At 32.3% G+C, this 21,189-nt stretch overlaps 1 protein-coding gene across 9 annotated transcripts in view; it reads right to left on the bottom strand.

Moving 5' to 3' along the window:
- SLIT2 (slit guidance ligand 2) overlaps nt 1-21,189 on the bottom strand; it is a 381,892-nt gene that overhangs the window by 106,507 nt on the left and 254,196 nt on the right. For all 9 annotated transcript variants that reach the window (XM_032273416.1, XM_032273409.1, XM_032273421.1 and 6 more), the window contains 3 exons: nt 10,521-10,592; nt 9,960-10,031; nt 1,888-1,959 (listed from right to left, as the gene is read on the bottom strand). In XM_032273416.1, coding sequence (XP_032129307.1) covers nt 1,888-1,959; nt 9,960-10,031; nt 10,521-10,592 — 216 coding nt within the window. The remainder of the gene's footprint in view (nt 1-1,887; nt 1,960-9,959; nt 10,032-10,520; nt 10,593-21,189) is intronic.

Raw genomic sequence — 21,189 nt, 5'->3', positions numbered from 1 at the left:
CATACCTCTCCTCCCTGGGCCACAACACAAGTAATGCTGATCTGTTCTTTAATTAATCATCTAATTGAATAAAACAGTTAGAGAGCAAACAAGGACAATAAATTGTGTGGAGCCTGAAGAAACTGAAAGATGCTGTTGTGCATCATCTTGCGTCTATGCAGTCTGTACTCACTTTAACTCAGTGTGGCCCAAGGAGTAGTAAAATAAATATTAAGCAACAACTTGTTTCATTTCTTTTATTTACCTGCCTCTTCTCTCTAATACCTAATCAACCAAAACTAAGACACTTAACTTTACCAAGTTCTCAGCTAGCTGTAAATACATAGTCATGCCATTTTCCCCTCTGGCTGACATTAGAATGAGCCTTAATGTAGAGATGAAACTTCATAAAGATGGCTTTAGAAGTAAGGTTTATCTATGTAGATCTCCATATTTTATTAGCATATGTGTCATATCAACCATCAATGAACGTGCATGGAAAGAAAAAGAAGGTGACATTTTACATAATAGTAGTAGACAGGACAGTGAGAATAAGAGTGATTGTGAATAACTGGCAAGGAGAGTAATTCTAGGGAAATGTGGAGAATGGCAGAGAGGTGAGTCACAAGTAGGCAATACTTGATTATAGCATCAAGATTTATCTACAATGTGTACAGACATCTAGACTAAATTGCATAATTTTATCAAATTAGAAATAATATTTAATAATGGAAATGCAAAGCTTAAAAAATCTGAAGCCCAAATAAAGTAACAAGATCAGTATTTATGATGACTCATTGGTCTATTGTAAAATAAATTTACTGGTTTATGTAGCATTAAGAAGATAAAGAGAGAATTGGGGCAGGGGTGAACAGAAAGGAAAGCACTTCACACAATAAGGTTCATTATTGTTTCGTTAACATTTTGCTTCATTTGTTTGTGTGTGTGTGTGTGCTGGGGTGTGATGTAAAATACATTTCTGCATAATGGCAAAAAAGTTTAAGACATATATAATAGGATGTAATTAAGAAATAAGTTTATCAATTCAAGAATAAGATCTATATTTGGGAAGATGATGGGATTAGGAATAAATAGTTACCAAATAAATGCCAAGAAATGAATATACTCCGGAGAGGAAATAACATTCTACATATATAAGAATTTTAAAGGATATTTACTAAGAAAACAATAACAACACAATTTTCTTTGTATCTAAAGCATCTCGGCTAGTGTGTGCCCCAAATGAGGTATTCTGTGTTTGATGAGATGAATAGAATTTGATGATTAACCACTACCAGTTTTAATATTTGCATTTTTCCCAGCTTTACTTTTCATATGGGCATGCATTAAAACACATGGTGTTACAAGTGCTTTTTGCAAATATGTATGGTAAACATTTCTTTTGAGACAAACGAGTAGTATCTATTGTCTAATCAGAGTGGTCTTTGATTTGCAAATAATTCTCTCTCAAAAGGTTAGTCTGAGGACTACTGTGTGTTATAGCTCACCGCACACCATCTGTGTTTGAGAGAGTTACTGCAGCACTATAGTGGCTCCTGCAGAATCTTTGGACAAAGGTTCATGAGTATACCACCGTATCTATCTTAGTTCCAACTACTGGTTATATTAAAACAGAGATGTTTCACAAGGACAGGGATTATAGAAGCTTTAGATATAGAGCAGCCAGAATGTATCCATTCATAACAGTGTAGAGAAAATGGTTTGGGGACTATTCCAAAAAGTTGTATCTTCAAGTAAATAACCACAAATGTTAACTAATCTTTTCTAGTTTGTTGAACTATATTATTTTGAATCTAATTTTTCCAAAGCCTCCATAAAAGTATGAGATAACAAAGTGGCTAATATATATAATTAGGCTCAAGAGATCCAAAACAGTCAAATACTTACAGGAGCTGTAAGGAAAACAGTCCTTCAAATAAACTTTTGGGGAGTTCTGTGATTTTATTTCCATAGAGGACACTGAAAAAAATGTTTTAAATGAAAAAAATTAGACACCAAACCTGCATAACAAATTCATCTAATATATATTTACTCAGGCATAGAGGAAGTTAGTAGGCACTCTATACATCATAAAAGTTACAGCTGAGTAAACAAACTTCATTCGCAAATGTCTTTTGCCTGATTACAGATCAGATATATGCTTATTGCAGAACATTTGGAAAACAGAAAAATAAAGATTATATATATATATATCTATGTAATTTCCACTTGCATTGTCCTTTCATAGAAATGTTTCCTTTTAAGTTGTTTTTCTATACACATGCATACACACTTCGTATTTAATAAGAGCGAGCATACTATATATAACAAAGAAGAAGGTTAAGTGTAGAATCCATTGCACCCTTTAATACAGCTTTAACATGGGATGAGTTTTGGGACTCACGATGCTGGTAAGCAGTAGAAGAAACCCGAATAAAGGTAAAGCTTTTCTTTCAAACATGTAATGTGTCTGCTTGAGAAATGACAATCTCTGAAGACAGCAATTGCGAATATGAACTTGGGAGAATTTTTGAAATTTATATTCTCCCCCAAATGTATAAACTAAAATGAATGATCATGGTATCCGGCTCTGATTAGACACTAAGTGTAGCCACCAAGGGTAAGGAACGTGACTTAATTATGTCAGTATCCCTGGAGCCTGGCACAATTTTTAGCATAGGGAGCTTCTAACACTGGATTGATCAGGAAAATGATAAATTAGAAGAAAAACAAATTAAGAAATAAATCAACAAAAAGGGTGATGTGAGGGGATGTCAAGAGCAAATAAATGGAATGGCTGACTCATTGTGTCAGCTATTAACAGCAGGTATACAAGCCAGGTGTGGTGGTTCACGCCTGTAATCCCAGCACTTTGGGAGGCTGAGGTTGTTGGATCACCTGAGGTCAGGAGTTGGAGACCAGCCTGACCAACGTGGAAAAACCCCATCTCTACTAAAAATACAAAATTAGCCAGGTATGGTGGCACACATCTGTAATCCCAGCTACTCGGGAGGCTGAGGCAGGAGAATCACTTGAACCCGGGAGGCGGAGGTTGCAGTGAGGCAAGATCATGCCATTGCATTCCAGCCTGGGTAACAAGAGCAAAACTCCGTCTCAAAAAAAAAAAAAAAAAAAAAAAAAAAACCCAAAACCAAAAAACAAAAACAACAACAACAAAAAACAACAGGTGTACAATGAAGCCGATATACTTTTAATTCCCCAAAGTAGGGTACCTCAACTATGTGTAGAGGAAGATAAAAATTATATTTTGAGAGGACATTTTGGCAACATATGGTAAAAATAATAAAGATGTTCATATAAATTACAGCTTAATAGTTCTACTTTGGGGAGTTAAATTTAAGAAAACACAGACAAACACAATATTTTATGTACAAAAGGTTAGTCATGGCATCATTTGTAACAGTAAAAAAATACACACAAATAAAATGTCCCCAAATCCTAAAATGGGGGATTGGTTAAATACACATTTCATATTGATAAAAAGCAAGTATAGAAGAGTATAAAGTGACATAAAAGTCCTCATGATACAACATTAAGTAAAAAAGAGGCATATTAAAGTATTATGTTTGTTTTGTTTTAAAAATATATACATTATACATATATAATAAAATAAAAGGGAAACATATTTAGATGGCAGATGATTTGACATCTAGAGGTGATTTGAATTTACATCTACATATATTTGTGTATTTTAATATATCTCTAAATAAGCAGATGTTATTTTCAAAGATCACAGACATATTCTCTTGGGAAATAAACAAATGGCTGCCATAGCATATAAAGGAAAAGTCTGAAATGAGAATCTAAATAATTGATATGTTTGGCAGCAGTATATAATCTCTTTTTGAAAAGGAAGAAAATAACAATACAAGAGAAATGAATAAGTGAGAGAAAAGTGTTTCCTCTTTCAAGACATCAGAGAGAGGTAAGGTATATTATAAAATATGAAGAAAATTCTCAATGGAATAAATAAAGGTAGGTGCTATTATAGTGTAAAGAGATATTCCATTTGTCTCTTTAGATTCCATGATAGAACTATAAAATAGAACATTATAATTTCATTTGTAGAAAATGTACATTTCTTCAGAAAGACAAATCAGTTAGAGAAGAAACAATTTTAAAAATCAAAGAACAAAAGAGAGGATTCTATATTGTCAGGAACATGGTAGAAAGGGAATTAGAAAAAAGTAAAGCATGAATAAATGTATATTTTGTCGTCAGGATCAAGAGAAGAGAGGGCATTAGGAAACACAAATAGGTGGATAAGGTGGCACCAGTTTGGCTAATTCAATTCGAATCAGTCAATTAATTCATTAATTCATTCAACAATAGAGACTGTACACTTACTGTGTGCCAGTAACTTTGCCAGATTCTAAGTTTGGTACTCAATTCAATTGAATCAAACTGTCACTGTTTGAATGTCTATCATCTGCCCATGTCCCAGGTACTGACAGGCCTGAGATAAAGAAGGTATGGCTTCAAAGGGCAATCCAAAAGAGTAATTTTAAATAGTCAAAGAGTCTGATATTTTCAACCCACTGCAATTTAGAAAGAAACAAAGATGTGTATAAATTATGGAGGACCCACATAAGGATCAAGGGGTGGACGATTTAGTAGGTTGTTCACTTGAGACTTTTGCTTTGATGATTGGCCCAAACAGCACGAAAGGAGAACAAGGAGATGCATCATATTTATATTGTGGAGTTATTTTTTTTCCAAGAAATCATTCTGTTTTCCTTAAGACCATTTTACAAAGTACCTCATGCTATTGTTAATGAGATGAAATGGGTAAATGATAAAAAAGGAGGAAATTACACTAGGAGGCAGGACATCTATCCACATAGGTATTATTGCTATATGGAGTGTCAACCATAAAAATAGTATAATAAAGAAATACTCAGTATGATGGGAATGACATTTCTCTAAAAAGGTCTGGCAGGGCTAGGGCTGGACACAGTATTATACATAGCAATGAGATCAAAATGACAGCAAGGAAAATAAGTTAAAATATAAAAAAATCCAAAGACCAGGATAGAGAAGCTGGATGACAGCCAAGGAAAACAGGGCCAAAATCTATAAAAATGAGGGAAAGAAATATCATCACATAAAGATATAAAGTAAGAGAAGGCCAGTGAGAATTTGTGCCACACTGTTAAGAGAAAAAGAAATTTTAAAAGAAAATGAAAGACAAAAGTGGAATCAGCTGAAAAGAAAATCAATACATGAGGAATGTGGATAATACTATCCAAATACTAAGAATGACCAATTGAGTGTCTTCTCTACAGTTTCTTACACATGACTTATGTTCAGCATATCACATAGACAATATATACATGTGAAATATTATATGTCAACAACATACAAATAGTCCGACAGAGATTTTTGTATGCTAGTCTTTTGGGACAATAGGGAAATTTTAAGGCAGTTCTTGTACCTGCTGCTATAAGGGAGGCCAACAATGTTAAACAAAGTTTAGTCCTTGTGAGTTTCAGCATTAAGAGAGTAAGAGGAAGCAATCCCAAATGGCAACCTATGAGATGACTATCATGAAAAAGTTGCCATGGGCAGAGACTTTATTATTCAAAAAAATGTTAAGGAAGCTATACATTTTTTTTCAAATGTATACATTTGAAAATTGTAACTCTAAGTAATTTTAGAAGAGTACAGTAAAGATAAAGCAGGAGACAAAATAGAGGTGCTACCTTTTAATTTTCATTGAAAACCTGTAGTAAAATGCAAGATACTAGGCTGGAGAGTTAACAGCACTTTAAGAAAAAGGCTGCTGGAAACCTACGTATAGTTTCACTGTGAACCCCTGTGGAATTTGGGAACTAGTTAAGGAAAAAAGGAAATTAGAGTAAGTGAATTAAAATAGTTTACAAAGGGCTAATGAAAAAAATGGGAAAAGAGAAAAATCATATATTGAGGACCTCAGACATATAGAAAGATTCTCTGGAATAACCGAAATCCAGAAACAAACAAATTGCTTTGTAATAAGAGATGAATTTGCCATGGCCATATCTATTATCTCTTGATGTTTAGTCTATACTTTAACAGAGCCAGTAGGGAAGTAACTTTATCCTCATTTCAGAGAGGGAAGAACTAATTAATACTCAGGGAAATTCATAACTAGCTCAGCCTCTAATTAGAAAGTACTAGAGCCAGGTTTTGAACACAGCCATCTAGTGTCCTAAAGCTGATATGCTTAGCAGCATGCTACACTGATACTACTATTAAAATGTTTTGTTAATATAGAAGGAAGTTTCCAAGTAATAAATAGAAAACAATAAAAACTGTTTATAGGCAATGCTAAAAACAGTAGTATGCTGAATTCTTAAGAAATTATTACTAAATATTATAGAAATTTTAATGATGTCACATTGAAAGAAATTTTAAAATCCCTGAAGATAAAATGGCATGATGAATGTTTGCTTTTGAAAGATGTTTTGTTAATAATCTATTGCATATTATACTATGTAATAATATATTAATATAACATTATAATTTTATATAATACATCATAAAAATAAATGGTAATGTTAATAAAAAATATGATATAGAATTTCGTAGTAAAAGAGACCTTAAAGCACATTAGATAAATCAAGTCCACTTGTCTCTAAGATATGCAATTTTGGTGATTAAATAACCTGAAATTTTTATTTATTTATTTATTTTTCTGAGACAATAATTTATTTATTTTCTCACTCTTGTCCAGGCTGAAAGGCAGTGGTGCAATCTTGGCTCACTACAACCTCTGCCTCCCAGGTTCAAGCAATTCTCATGCCTCAGCCTCCCAAGTAGCTGGGATTACAAGCATCTGCCATCACATCTGGCTACTTTTTGTATTTTTAGTAGAGACAGGGTTTCACTATGTTGGCCAGGCTGGTCTCAAACTCCTGACTTCAAGTGATCCACTTACCTTGGGCTCCTGAAGTGCTAGGATTACAGGTGTGAGTCACCACACCTAGCCAAAATTTTTATTTTTAAAGTAAAATGCAGTAGAGGTACTTGGCATCATATCATCTTTAAATATTTTCATTTTTTTTTTTAGCAAAAATAGTGATTAAGTTAATCTGGCTATATTCTTGAGTACAGTTCTAGAAAGGCATGGTATTAAAATATCAGGTGTAAGTGAAACTTGTAAGCAAAAATTTTATTTAAATAAAAAGAGGTGTTGCCTTGTACTTGCATGGTTTTTGTAGTAAACTACATACTCCGAAGTACTCTGCTCCCTTCTGGAAGATTTTAACTCCCAGTCACTATCAGGATCTCCAGCATAATTCTTTTCAGGAAAACCTAGCTTTCACTGGCTTTCCATCCCCACACTAATTATAGTGTCCCAGACCTGAAGTTACCAACAATTGCATTCTCCTCATTATTTCAGTTTCAAGCATCTGCTTCCATCCAGTCTCACAGTGATAATATTTTTTGCTAAATCTTGAAACATCAGGCATACTCATGCTGAAAGTCCTTAGTATTTAACTGTTCCCTCTGTCTCGAATGCCTTTCCTCTACATATCTGCACTATCTGCACAGTTTGATTCCATAGCTCAAGTCTTTAGATCTTTGCCCAGTATCACCTTTTTGGGAGGTCTTTGTTTATCATCCTATTAAAGGTTTTAGCCTACCTTCAGCCACAGCATTCCTTATCTCTTTTTCTGTCTTTATTTTTATTCATTGCATTTTCATCTACAGATAGATGTAATACTATAAATATATATATATATATATATATAAATTTTATGTATAGTAGACGTTTTCCCATTTATGTAGTTTATCACTGGTCTCTTCCACGAGGCAGGGATTTTTGTGCTCTGGTCACTCTGCATCCCCGGAGCCTCTACTACGGCCTAGTGAATAATAGGGCCCAATGCCTTTCTTTTGAACAAATTAAGTGTGGTTCAGTGAAGAAAAGAGTTATTGTAAATATGTATAGTTACGTATTTTATGGAGGGGAAAAAAGTTAATCTTTGGAAAGTGAACTCAAACAGTGAACATAACCAGTAAAATGATCGTGTTATAATGCGTGGGCTTTCTCTAAGATAACTCAGTTATTTGATTATCTTCTACTTTATTTGTTTTCCAGTATTATGCAGCTTTTCCAGTTTTGGCAAACAGTTTGTATTCTTCCACATATTACTACATTGTGAACTGGAAAAACCCCAGTGACTTAACTCCCTGACTCAACTGCAGTTTGCTTTATCCAAAAGTAAAGATAAAAGCTTTTCTATGGCCTTCTAAAATAACTGTGTGCATGAGTGCTCTCATCACAAAGCCTTAGATTTCAGTGTAGCAAGAATGTTATTTTACCTGTGTTAGCAAATAGAAAAAGGAATGACAACACGTTATTTTAGTGTTTATATAGATTATTACATAATTTATAATAATTCATTACAGGAACCCTGTTGATCAACAAACATAATGTAATTTATTGAGAGAAGTAACAAATTATAATAAGCTGTTCTATTTATAATTTACTTTTAAATTACTTTTCTTTTAATTCTGACAAACACAGATGTGTCAGTTAACATTATTAAGGCAAGAGCTTAGTATCAAGCTTTACAAGCAAGCAGATATAAATAAGAATTTCCCACTGATTTCTCTTCTTCTTGACATTTAACGGTTATCTTTGAGGACCGAGGATGTGGAGGATCAGGAACTAATAAACTGATGTGCTGATTTGCCTTTTGTCCTTCAGTATGGTGGGGAGGTTGTCAATGTTTATTCTGGGTAGTACTACTGTTCAAGATGGTACTGATAGTACTTTATGGACAATCTGATCAGGTGTCCTGAGTTTTACCTTGAACTTAGCTAGTTTAGAACCTGAAAGTATAGCCTGAGAGCAATACATGACTACGCTCTATATTTTCTGCCAACAATTGTTCCTTTAAATTTGTGTTTCTTCTAGTCAAAACCTTCCAAGACAAAAACAAGCAAACGTGAACCCAAGTAGATACTGCCATTTAAGTAACAGTTTTCCATTTTCCTTTTTAATGAAAATCGTAGTTTTTTTGACAGACTAACATAGCAATCTGAACACCCATGTGCCCAGATGAGCACTCTAATCCAGCTCTCCCCTTGGAAAGAGTGTCAGCAAGTTGTTCCACAAACTCCAGGGGTTTATCTGGGTCTTGCACATGTGTATCCTGGCATTCTCACTGGCTACCCCTGGCCTCTGAAATCTGAAAGATTTCAGCAGGAACTGACATCAATAAGAACCCTTCTCTGAGTATTACCTCTTTAAAAATAAAAACGTGCTGGCTTCCACTTTCAAATTTTAAAATCTGATCTAAAGATTACTTGGTGGACTTTGGAAGATTTTTCACAAAATCTGATTTAAAGGTTAGTTGGTGGACTTTTGAAGATTTTTTTGCAAGTGTGAAGTAATATTAATGACGGTCTCTATACACTTACTTTCAAACCTCTGTAATTTACATAGCTATCTTTTTGAGGTTCTCTTGACATTAAAAAGCTGTCATATTTTAAAATCTCTGTTCTTTAAGAGATTTAAAGCTTACTCTTTTAGGAAAGTATTAAGGTGATGAAAAGGAGAAAGGTTTCCTCTCAGTGGTCATCTTCAACTGTTCCCAGCAAGGCTTTGTTTAGCATTTCTAAGGAGATGATACTCTTCCCAGACACTAGCGATATGCTTTCCAAAATAAATATTTTTTTTCTTTTAGAAAGAAAAGAATTGTCACAAAGAGATCTGATTTTTGCCCTCCCAACCGCAAAATTATCAAACCACAGAATATACACCCCTAAGAATTGGCTAATTTTAGTGATGGGTAGCAGTCCTCCATAAAAATAATGGGAACAACTAGTGATGAATAATAATCAACATTATTAATAACTCATTATTCATAATGAAAACCTGAGAGCATTGCTTAAACCCCAATTTAAAAAATGTAGCCACTCTGCTGTGGCTTCTGTTTTTCTTCAGTGACACAGTGAATACTTACAGGGAATTCAGAGAGCGTAGTCCTTGGAAAGCATCTGGTGCAAGTTCAGAGATCTGATTATTGCTCAGGTCACTATGATCAGAAATAGGGTTACGTTACATTCAATAGAATGTCAGTGAGATTTACTGTGGAAAAAGCTACGTATGGCTTTTAAATGTTGATTTTGTACTTATCAATACATATACAAAATATACAACATTTAACATCTGAAGAATCCTAAATTTAAAAAAGAAATTATACTTTTAAAAATAACCATTGTCTACTTTCCTATATAAGATGCCATGTCTTACTTTTGATAATAGAACACCTGAACATTTGCAAAATATATTGACCATAAACGTTCACATTTGTGTGAATCAATTTGCTAAATTACAGGGACCTTTAACAATTACATAGTTTAGATATTAAGATTGAGATATTATTCCAAAACAAATAATCAGTCACATCACTTAATATTTAAGCTGTCAAACATTTACATATTCATACTAAGATTTATTTGCATAGTCACATGACCTGTATAATTTTTAAAATTACATATATTGTAGAAGATGATTCACTCACATTCTTCTAAGCTTTTTATATGGTGAGAAAGCTCCAGGAGGGATGACTTTGATTGAGTTCTGTTCCAAACGTCTGCAATAAAAAAATTTAACTTTTAAATGGAAATGCGAACTTTCAGACATGTTTAATTCAAGCTCAGCATTCATGTCAAGAAGTTGATGTTCTTCATTAGTGATATATTTTTTCCTTAAAAATAACTACCAAATTTAATTTGGTTGTCCCTAAATGTGAAGCAAATTCAGATTAAAAATAATGCAATTATAAAAATAATTAAAATCTTCAGATTTTTAAGTACTACACATTCACCAATATTTAAGTCTGGACTTTGTACAAAGAAATAATACCTTTAAGAAACAACTTAGGAGTACATTCTAATCACCTTAATGTAAGTAAGAGAAATAGGCAGAAACGCTGAATAGATCTATTACATATTTTAGATACAACCATAAGTCTTCCACAAAGAAAACTACTGTTGAATATTAAATTTTATAAACCATTTATTTCCTCTACAGAAAGCATATTATAGGTTAAAAATAATTTTATACTCACAAAATTAATTTTGAAGCTTCTTATGAAGCAAAATGTTAAATTCTAAATCTATATATGCTACAGATATTTTCAGCAAGACAGTCTAGACTTTGGATTCATTATGTGAATGTTTCACATAAAACCACTGTAGCAAAGTGCATTCAAGCACAACTGAAGTATTTTTATGGTGTACTAAAATTGCAAGTTGAAAATAACTCTGAAATCATCTACTCTGTGGTCCCGCTAACAGAGAAAGAAAAGATTTTACCCACCTAGCTACGAAACACACAAAGAAGTAGATTTCATAAAGTCTTTTAATAAATATATTAGTCTATCAAAAAAAAATGTTGCCTCTCAGCCTCTTTTCTCTTCAAAGAACAATTGTTATGATCATTTCCCATCCCCTTCTCCTCTGTTCTGCTTTGTTTCCCAAAGAGCTGACTCCAGTGAACCATATATCCCAGGCTCACTTGCCAAAAGGCTACTGTTAGATTTGCCAATGACAGAAACTGGTAGGGTGATGAAGGGTTGGGGTGGAGAAGAAGCCAGGGTATTTCTTCCCTTCTCTGTCTCAGGGGATGTCCACAGCAGTGGTCTTGTCTCCTTCCTAACTTTGGTTTTGCTGGGGCCGCCTCCTAATTTTGTAAAATACCACCTTCTTCTTCTTTGTAGCCCTGGGGTGGTAGTAGTTTTTTCTCTATTACCTTCCTGCAACTGTTTAGTCCATTCTCTGTATTAAATCCCTTGTTTTTCAATAGAAAAATAGAGTTCATTTTCAATAGGAAAATAAAGCCCACCTAGCATGAGCTCCACTTCCTGCCTGGATTTGAAAAAAATATGCATATATATTATGTATATATATATATATACATATATGTATATATACATATGTGTATATATTTAAATATATATAAATACAATGACAACACATTGACCATATATGTATCATATACATTAATTCATTTTTATTGAATGTTGGTAATACTTTAGCACACACAGCCACACACACAGGTAACATTTAATGAAAATAAACTCCAAACAACTTTTCCCTAGGACATTAAATCAAATTGCCAAATTTTGGTCTTTTCTGATTTCAAAGCCCTTCTCACAGGGCCATGGTTTTTCTTCAACAGTATCAGGGTTCACTTTCTGACCTCTTTATTTCACCATTTAATAGGTTTCCTCAGTTTTCATTGCTCTTGAATTCACTGTAGCATTTGAAATTACTAACAATCATCTTTCCCTTTGATGAGACATTCTATCTCTTTGGTACTTACTGTACTTGGAAAATGTAAAAATATGTTTAAAAACCTAAACCCATAATGCACCACTCAGATTAGTGAGTTTTACTTTAGTGGTTTTTTTTGCTTACACATTGATTTTATATAATTGAGGTATTACTTCATATAGAATAGGGTGTATTATCTTTACACTTAATATCATATCATACATGCATTCCTATATCATTAAACATTTTAGAAGACATTACTTTTAATGCCTTTATAATATTGCATTGTTGAAACACATCCCATTTCCTTAATTCTTTCTTTTTTTTGGACATGTATGTTAGTGATACTTTTATATTAGTATTAATATCAATAATGCTTAGTTATTTTAAGACAATAAAAGCATGGCTTCCTTTTAAATCCTTTCCTTATTTTCTTAGGTATAATGAGTTTCGCCTTTTCCTATATACCCAAGGACATCTTAACTCCTCTGTTCCTATTTCAATGTTTTCTATTCATTTTCACATATCCCTGCTCATTGGGTTCTTGGCTCCTAATAGGCCGATTTATTCCAGTAGACTGTAAATAAACTGTCTGAAGGAAATATGAATTTTTCATCTGTATTATTTATCTAGGTCTTAAGAAAGGGAATTTTTTTTTCAATAGCTCTAAATGTAGTGAAAGACATTTAAATCATTTGCCTGTTACTTTATTGATTAGAATGTTTTGATTGATGGTTAAAAAAACACCTCACTTTCGCCTTTATTCATTCTTATAGTAAAATTTTAAGTTTAAAATGTAATCAATAAAAATACAGAGAAAATGAGCTATAGATAGAATAATATTGATTGGTTAGAAGACTCTTCATATCCTGGCCAATTAAATATCATTTCAATGTCTTAAAGATTTGCTCACAATAACATAATGCTATGACGAGAAAAAAATTAATAATTCTTAGTGACTAGCAGATTTCTTTTAACAGTAATGCAAAGCTAGTTCATATACTACTTTTCATAGATATTATTTCAGGTTCTTGGAAATAATCTAAAGAAACCAGTAATCATTAGCTCATTCATTAATTCACCCTATAAATATTTAATGTCTACTCTGTACAAAATATTATGCTATATGACTAGAATTCAATGATTATCAAAAAGCAGGCATGTTCATACATTTGTGAAAGTTTTATTGATAAACAATCTAATTTTGCAGTTAGATTTCAAAACAGTTTCTCCAGTATTTTTTTTAATGCAGCAGAGAGACTTCTGAAATGTCAATAACCTTAACTCACAAATGTGGCTAAACTAATTCTATAATTTAATATAACTGAAGATTTTCCTTGGACATTTTAAAATTCATTTATTATTTTAAAGTCGCAAACTAGAATACTCTTAAAGATCACTAATTTTTCTAATGACACTCAAATATATGTTATGATCATTTCTGTAATTAATCTACAACTAATTTCACTGACTGTAGCAAAAAAACCCAAAATATAAAATAAATTAGGTCTTTGTTTTGTGAAAATGCATATTCAAAAAGTTATAAAACAAAGACGAGCCATGATGAAATGGTATTATATGTTTATATGCAGAATAATACTTCAGACATATTAGAGTGATGCTGCATGTATCATTTGTTACTGTTATGTGCCATGACTTGATCTTCACATTGCACACTATTGGATTTACATGTACAATGACATGTACCAGGACATGTAACATGGATTTGTTTACTTTTATTCATTTATCTGTTTATTTTCAATCTTGTTCCCAAAAAAGTTTTAAAGCAGAGTTTAAGTTGTTATTTACACTGACTCAGCATCTAATTGGTTTTTATTGCACTGTCGGCAGCAGTACATGAAAGCAAAACATAATTGCATCCTTCATTCAGAGGGACAGATTCTCAAGCAGAAAAATATTCTACCATGGACAGATGTCAAACAATAAATTTTAATATATTACAAAATGTCTTTTGTGTCTTCTTTAGTGGACAAACAATAACCTAATTTGTGCTTATTGTAAACTTTTGGGTCTTTAAACAAAGGCGTTTTCTTTTTCATTGTAAGAACTATAGAATATATTTGATAAACTAAAACCAACACACATTTCAAATGACGTCCTTCATCCTACAAAAAGAGGAAAAGATATTTAAATCAGATTATAAAAAATGAAGAAGAGAAAATACTATAGTTTTTAGGTTGAGGTAAAAAGAAAGGGCAAATAAAATTCACATTTTCTAGTGTTGCTGTCCTGTAATCCGTGCTTTAATAAAATAGAAGCAGCTGAATTTTATAGAGTGCAAATTTGAATCCATTGTTCCATAAAGAACCTAATTAACAACATTCCAGGATTACAAAAATAGATCGTATAATAGCTAAGATATATTTGCATGCCATGCATAAAATCCACCGTAATTAAGAGATTTTCAAACTGTCCTTCAGAGAAAATTCAGAATTGTGGGTTTCAAAGTAAAAACAGATTTACAAAGTGAATAGAGGAAGAAAATACTGTAAGCCACATATTACAAGAAATAATTTTCCACATAAAAGGCACCAGCATCTTTTTTTCCCACATAATTTATGTAGATGATTGCATAACATTCTATCATTATATGTGTTTGTGTGTTTACATACATATGCACATGAAACCAAAGCAATGGCTGTTACCACTCTTTCAAACATAGAAGGAAATTTTAGTTACATGCTCAATATACGAGAAGAAGACACTTTTCTAATTGCATCAATAAAAATAACTCAAAAGTGTGTTTATCCAATAAAAGACTTCTCTCCATTCTGTCCCCACATCTATATTTTTTTTCTTTTGCCCTCTAATTACTGCTACTTCATTATACATGTTTTCATGCCTTTAAAGTTCTTAAAGAATGAACTACAAACAATATATAACACTTTCTGGTGTCTATTTCAAAGAATATAGAAAATAAAAAATCATGAAATACCCATCTGCTTTAATACACAAGACCCTTAGAACATTTCAGTTATGGGCAGGTATCTTTTAGCCCAATGAAGTCTAATTCCGCCACTTATGGACTGATGGGCTCTGTAACACATAAAATACTCTAGTGCTTTTCAGTGAGCAGATCTTACATCAGTAAACAACATGCAGTGTTCATGACTGGGCAATTAAAAAACTAGTTCTAAAGACATTTACAAGACATTAAACAGTATTAGCACTTATAAATGACACTTTCAGCTCTCTAGCATTCAATTCTTAGACATTATTTTCAATGTTTTAAAAGTGTTATTTTGATAGACTATATAAAATAACATCCACATGCCAAATCTTAAACAGCCCTCCTCAAGAGATATTTCTACACTTTATAGACATACACATAATTTTTCAAGGTGTGACATTTAGTGATTAAAATATGAGCTTTGCACTTGTATAAACTTGGACTAAATTCTGGATCTGCTGCTGATTATTTCTGTTGACCTTACAAAAGCTATTTTCTTTCTCTGTGTCTCAGTTTCTCTTCCTGAAAAATGGGAAGTATAGAACTTACCATAAATGCTTTCTAAAAATTACATGAGATGTAGAAAAAAATATGGTATTTCATTTCTTGTACAAAAATAGTGAAATAATAAAATATGTATATATACACACAATAAAAAATATAATATATAGCACAATATATTAAATAATAAAAATTCTACAGCATATACAGTAGTCTCTCTCCCCTTATCCACAGGGGATATATTCCAAGACCCCCTGAATGTCTGAAACTGCAGACTGTACTGAACTCTATATACATTGCTTTTTCCCCCTATATAAATACATGCCTGGATAAACATACATGCCTATGATCAAGTTTAATTGAAGAGATTAACAATAACTAACAATAAAATATAGTTATAATAATATAATAAAAGTTATATGAAATGTGGTCTCTTTCTCAAAATATAGTAATATATTCAGACCGAGGTTCACCATGGGTAATTGAAATCATGGAGATCAAAACTGTGGATGAGGGGGGACTACTGTATAGTCATACCCCCCCCACCCTCATACATACATTATATAAATAATTAAATAAATGTATATATAAATCTCATGCGATGTGATTTTCAGTGTGAAATAAATATATATGGTTCTGCATCATGTTTTTAAACAAATTAGCAGTCCAGTTTTGAAGATAACTCAGTAACTGTATATTAAACACATTCATACATACATCATTCACGTTGAAGCTGAAAAAATATAACTGGTTGCAATATGTGATCAACAGGATTAAAATTTAGCACTATCTGTAATTTGGGGACTGCCTTAGAAACCAAAAAAGTTTTTATAATACCCAGTAAAATATGTGTTTGGATTGATTGTGTCTGTAACGCACAGCCCAGATGCTGATTATACATGGCAATAAAACTGACAGTTCTTTGCATTTTCTCCATCTGCTTTTAACACAAATGGCAAAAACAGCTGCCACAGAATAGAGCATAGTCTTAATGGGGTAAAGTGAGGGGAAGTAGAATGACCGTAGCTTCTGAATCACAAATTGTCCACTGTAGCCAACACATTCTCCTCATAGGTAAGATTAGGCCATCATTTGAAAAGGAGGAAGATAATATTCCTTTCCTTTGATGTTAAGGATTATCTTGCCTATTACATATAATTGTTAAGTAAGTACTTTCTATTTTGGGGTTGTTATTTCCAACTTTAGCAGTAAATCATGACACTAAATCTTTAATATATTCCTACATAAAATGCTCCAACATATTTTAGCCTATAGAATTATTTGTTTTGTAACTGTGGTCTCCAGAACTTTGGAAATTAATAAATATCTCCAGCAGCTTAGTGAATATTCGCCTCTAGAGCAACATACTTTGCATATAGCTAGAATTTTTGCCTTAGGATTGTGTCCATACTAATTGTTCTTAGCAATTTCTGCATTGGGATTACTTGTTCCTCAAAAGTATTCACTTTTAAATTTTATTTTACATTTTGTGATGTCATTCTAAAATATGTTCCCCTGACTGTAAGTTCGATTGATGTTTTCATAGTAGAGAAATGCCTCATTTTCCATTTGGTCTTTAAGCATTTAAAGTAAGACAAAAATGTCTGTGTGTGCACCTTCTGAATGAGTGTTAAAATTTTCATGTATGTATTCACAAGGACACATAGTCAAATACAAAGATATACTCAATATATGCAACCAAATGGTGTAGACTCAGGAAAAAAATGGGCTTAGGCACATGGCCCACAGATTTCAGTGGGATAGAATATGTCACTATCATTATGTTTTCATATATGATTTTAAAAATCAACCCGAGAAAGAAAAATGCTTAGAGGTTTTGTTGTTTTATTTCTCATTAATAACTAAAAATTTTAGACACTTACTATGACTTAGGCACTAGCTAACTCTCCCGCTTGCTAGTCATTTTAGTTTTAAAAACATTACAAAAATCATCTTTCTGTATCACTTGTTTAACAGTATTATTCAATAAGCAGTCAGTAGCTTTCATTACTTTCCACTCCTGCACTGAGTTATTCTCCACATTATCCATCATCTTTTCCTGAAAGTTTAAATAACGGTGATTACTAGTAAATATGAACTACATAGTTTTTCACCTGTCTTTCCAGCTGATTAACCATCAATCTATAACATAATTGCTAAAATGCAAATGACACTTTTACTAATTATGAGAATAAATAACATTGTGACTATGCCCAAGATGTCTCCATTCTTATGTTAGTGTCTACACCAGTCTTATTTCACATTTGAGGGGGACCCCATTTTTTTCCCCATAGAAGTTTTAGGGGAATCAACTGCATGAGCCCTAGAGCCACCTCTTAAAATAACCTCCCAACACTATCTGCTGCTAGGTCTGCCTTTGTTATCTCTTACAGAGTTTGTTGCTGTTGCATTCTCAGTGGGCTCCCTTCCTTCAAACCACCCTCCACTCTATGTGAGAGTGATTCTTCTATCAAAGAAATCTAATCTGTGGCTTACACCTGTAATCCCAGCACTTTGGGAGGCCGAGGCAGGTGGATCACGAGGTCAGAAGCCACCTCAAAATAACATTGAAAAATAAATCTAGATCAATATTTTCCCTTTCTTTGGAAAATAGAAATGGGCTCAGAAATGAAATACATCCCTTGAAGTTCTGCTTTTACATGTTTGTTTTTCTTTTTCATAGAATGGGCATAATTTAATTTCATTGAATCACAGTGATTCATATCCACTAAATACCAAACTCTCTGCCAAGTGATATGCATGGTAGCAAGGGAATAAGATGATTAAAGATATAAGTGTGAGAGGTGCTCCATGATTATACAGGCTAATATTTATACATCGAGATGTCTTTTGTATTAAAATACTTACTTATTACAAAGAAAATCTTGAAGATGAGTGCAGAAATAGACTTAGACATGGGAGAAAATGTTCACAACTAAATAAGTACAATATAGAAGTTTCCATTATTTCAGAATAGATGGTCAGACCAGCCTCACAAACATAGTGAAACCCCATCTCTATTAAAAATACAAAAAAGTTAGCCTGCATGATGGTGAACACCTGTAATCCCATCTACTCAGGAGGCTGAGGCAGGAGAATCACTTTAACTCGGGAGGCAGAGGTTGCAGTGAGCCAAGATCCCGCCATTGCACCCCAGCCTGGTCGACAGTGTGAGACTTCGTCTCAAAAAAAAAAAAAAAAAAAAAAAGGAACCTACTATGTTACTACCTTGCTAGAAAATTTCCCTCATATTCTATTGTCATCAGGACATCTCTTCTTCCAGATTTGGCTTCCACTTTATATTCTAAAAACTGCAAATTTTAATTTTTCCGGAAACACACTACTCTATCATTATCCTAGGACTTTGCACATGCTGCTTCTTATGTCTAAAAAAAGCACTCAATTTCACTGCCTGCAAAACACATCCTAATTCCTGAAGATTATTTGATTCTCCAAGGCAGACCAAGGTAGCCCTCCCTTTTTGTTTTCTGTGCACATATATTTTACTACTTATATCATTTTTAAAATTCTGTTTATGGAAATCTTCAATTCTCTGCACTGTAAACATTTTAAAGATTGGAACTGTCCCCTTTCATCCATAATGCCTGATGCAGAGCAAGCACTCAGACGTTTGTTGAGTATGTAGTAGTACATTTTTAAAATGCTACTTTTCTACATGTCCTTTTTGTGTTGAAATAGTACTCATCAGATTCCTTGGACATTTTAAGAGAAACCAATTGGAGTTTCTGTCTGTCCTTATCATTTTAATCTCTGCATTTATTTTAATATTTCTTTTTGTCCAATTTGTTTATAAGGTTACTATATTCATTTTCACTACTCAACTAATATTACAAAAGTTTGATTCCATCTTCTACATTTTCTCTTGAGAAAGGTTTCACATAGTTTTCTGCTTAAATTATCACACAATTTAACAAAAACACATGTACAGCATTTGTGTGTATAAGTATGTACAACATGCATGTTACCCAAATAAATTTCTGGGAAATTAGGTACAAGAAAGAAATAAGTTGTTAAAAATGAATACAAATGAAGAATTTTCTTATCATGAATACAAAGTCTTCATGAAAATGGTTTCTCTGCACATAGTGAATATATGAAGGCTTTTGAAGATAATTTTTCTACTATTCTTTCAATAGTAGAATTCTTTCTGTCCTATCATTCCTTCAATGACAATTAGAGACTGCTCAATATATACATGCACAATTAGGAATTTTACCGAAATAAAGATGCAAACACTCAAATGATTAGTAGTAAACTCAATAATGGCCTGTGGAACTACAAATATGGTTTCATCTATAAATGTATTTTACACTATTTTGCTATGGAGGTATCAAAGTTGCTGTAAGGAGTATGTACTATGTAGCTTCCTACATAGTGTTTCCATGGGAATTAAGTGAAACAAACTAAAATGTTTGAAAAATCTTTTATCATAAAAAAGGTTTTTATTATGTATGATACAATATACTTTTAAAAAGTATTATTTCATCTATATTTCTAACAGACATAAAATATTGAATGTGTTTTCATATTAGTTTGCCTGAAAAGCACTAAGTTATAAAAACATCAATGTGAAGCCAAAGTAATGTTGTAGGCTAGCTAATTTGTGGGTGAGTTTGAAGTAGTAATAATATCAGAAAAGTATAAAACTGCAAAATGGTAACAAGTGCTCGGTGTGTTAAAAGTTTTCTAATAAAATTCTGAACTAAAGTAGAATTGCTCGAATTTTAACTTTTGTAACATTTTCTAAATTTTGCCTATTTTCCATTGCATTTTATTATCCTTAAGTTGAATATATTTATGGTTTAAAATATTTTCACAATGAAATACTTTCAAGGTGAAAACAACTGCACTTTAAAATTACCATCCTATTTGTTATTTAACAACACAAACTCAGAATATTGAGTATTTATTTCTTTCGTACCATGTTACATTTAAACATGGTATTATTTGCCTTACTTATTTCATCAATATTGTCTGAACAGTAGTCAAGTTTATCTGTATGCACTGTAAAAATATTAGTTGGTGTGTATTGTATTATTTAACATTTAGCAAAATTAAAATACTAACCATTACACAGCATGATAGATATTCTATTAGTTGAAATATTACTAAGTACATCTTAAACAATTAAAAATCCATATTTGATTTCATGAGTACTTGTAATTATTTTAAATCAGCCAGTACACAATAGGCTAAAGGCAAGTTGACCAAATCTAACTTCCATATCTTTACATTTAAAAATCAGATGACTTTAAAATATGTGGATTCAAAATTGAGTATTATTTAATAAATTAAAGATCCAAAATTTTGAGTAGGACAAATGCAGAAATAGCATGCGAAAAGAGTTAAGCATATATGGGAGGTAGTTATCTAAATAGAAATGAACAGAAAAAGACATTTTAAAAATTACATTTGCAATT

The sequence above is a fragment of the Sapajus apella genome, unplaced genomic scaffold (assembly GCF_009761245.1).
Source record: "Sapajus apella isolate SASKATOON/1434 unplaced genomic scaffold, GSC_monkey_1.0 scaffold5, whole genome shotgun sequence".
NCBI lineage: Eukaryota > Metazoa > Chordata > Mammalia > Primates > Cebidae > Sapajus > Sapajus apella.
This window is presented reverse-complemented; position numbering and strand designations above follow the sequence as displayed.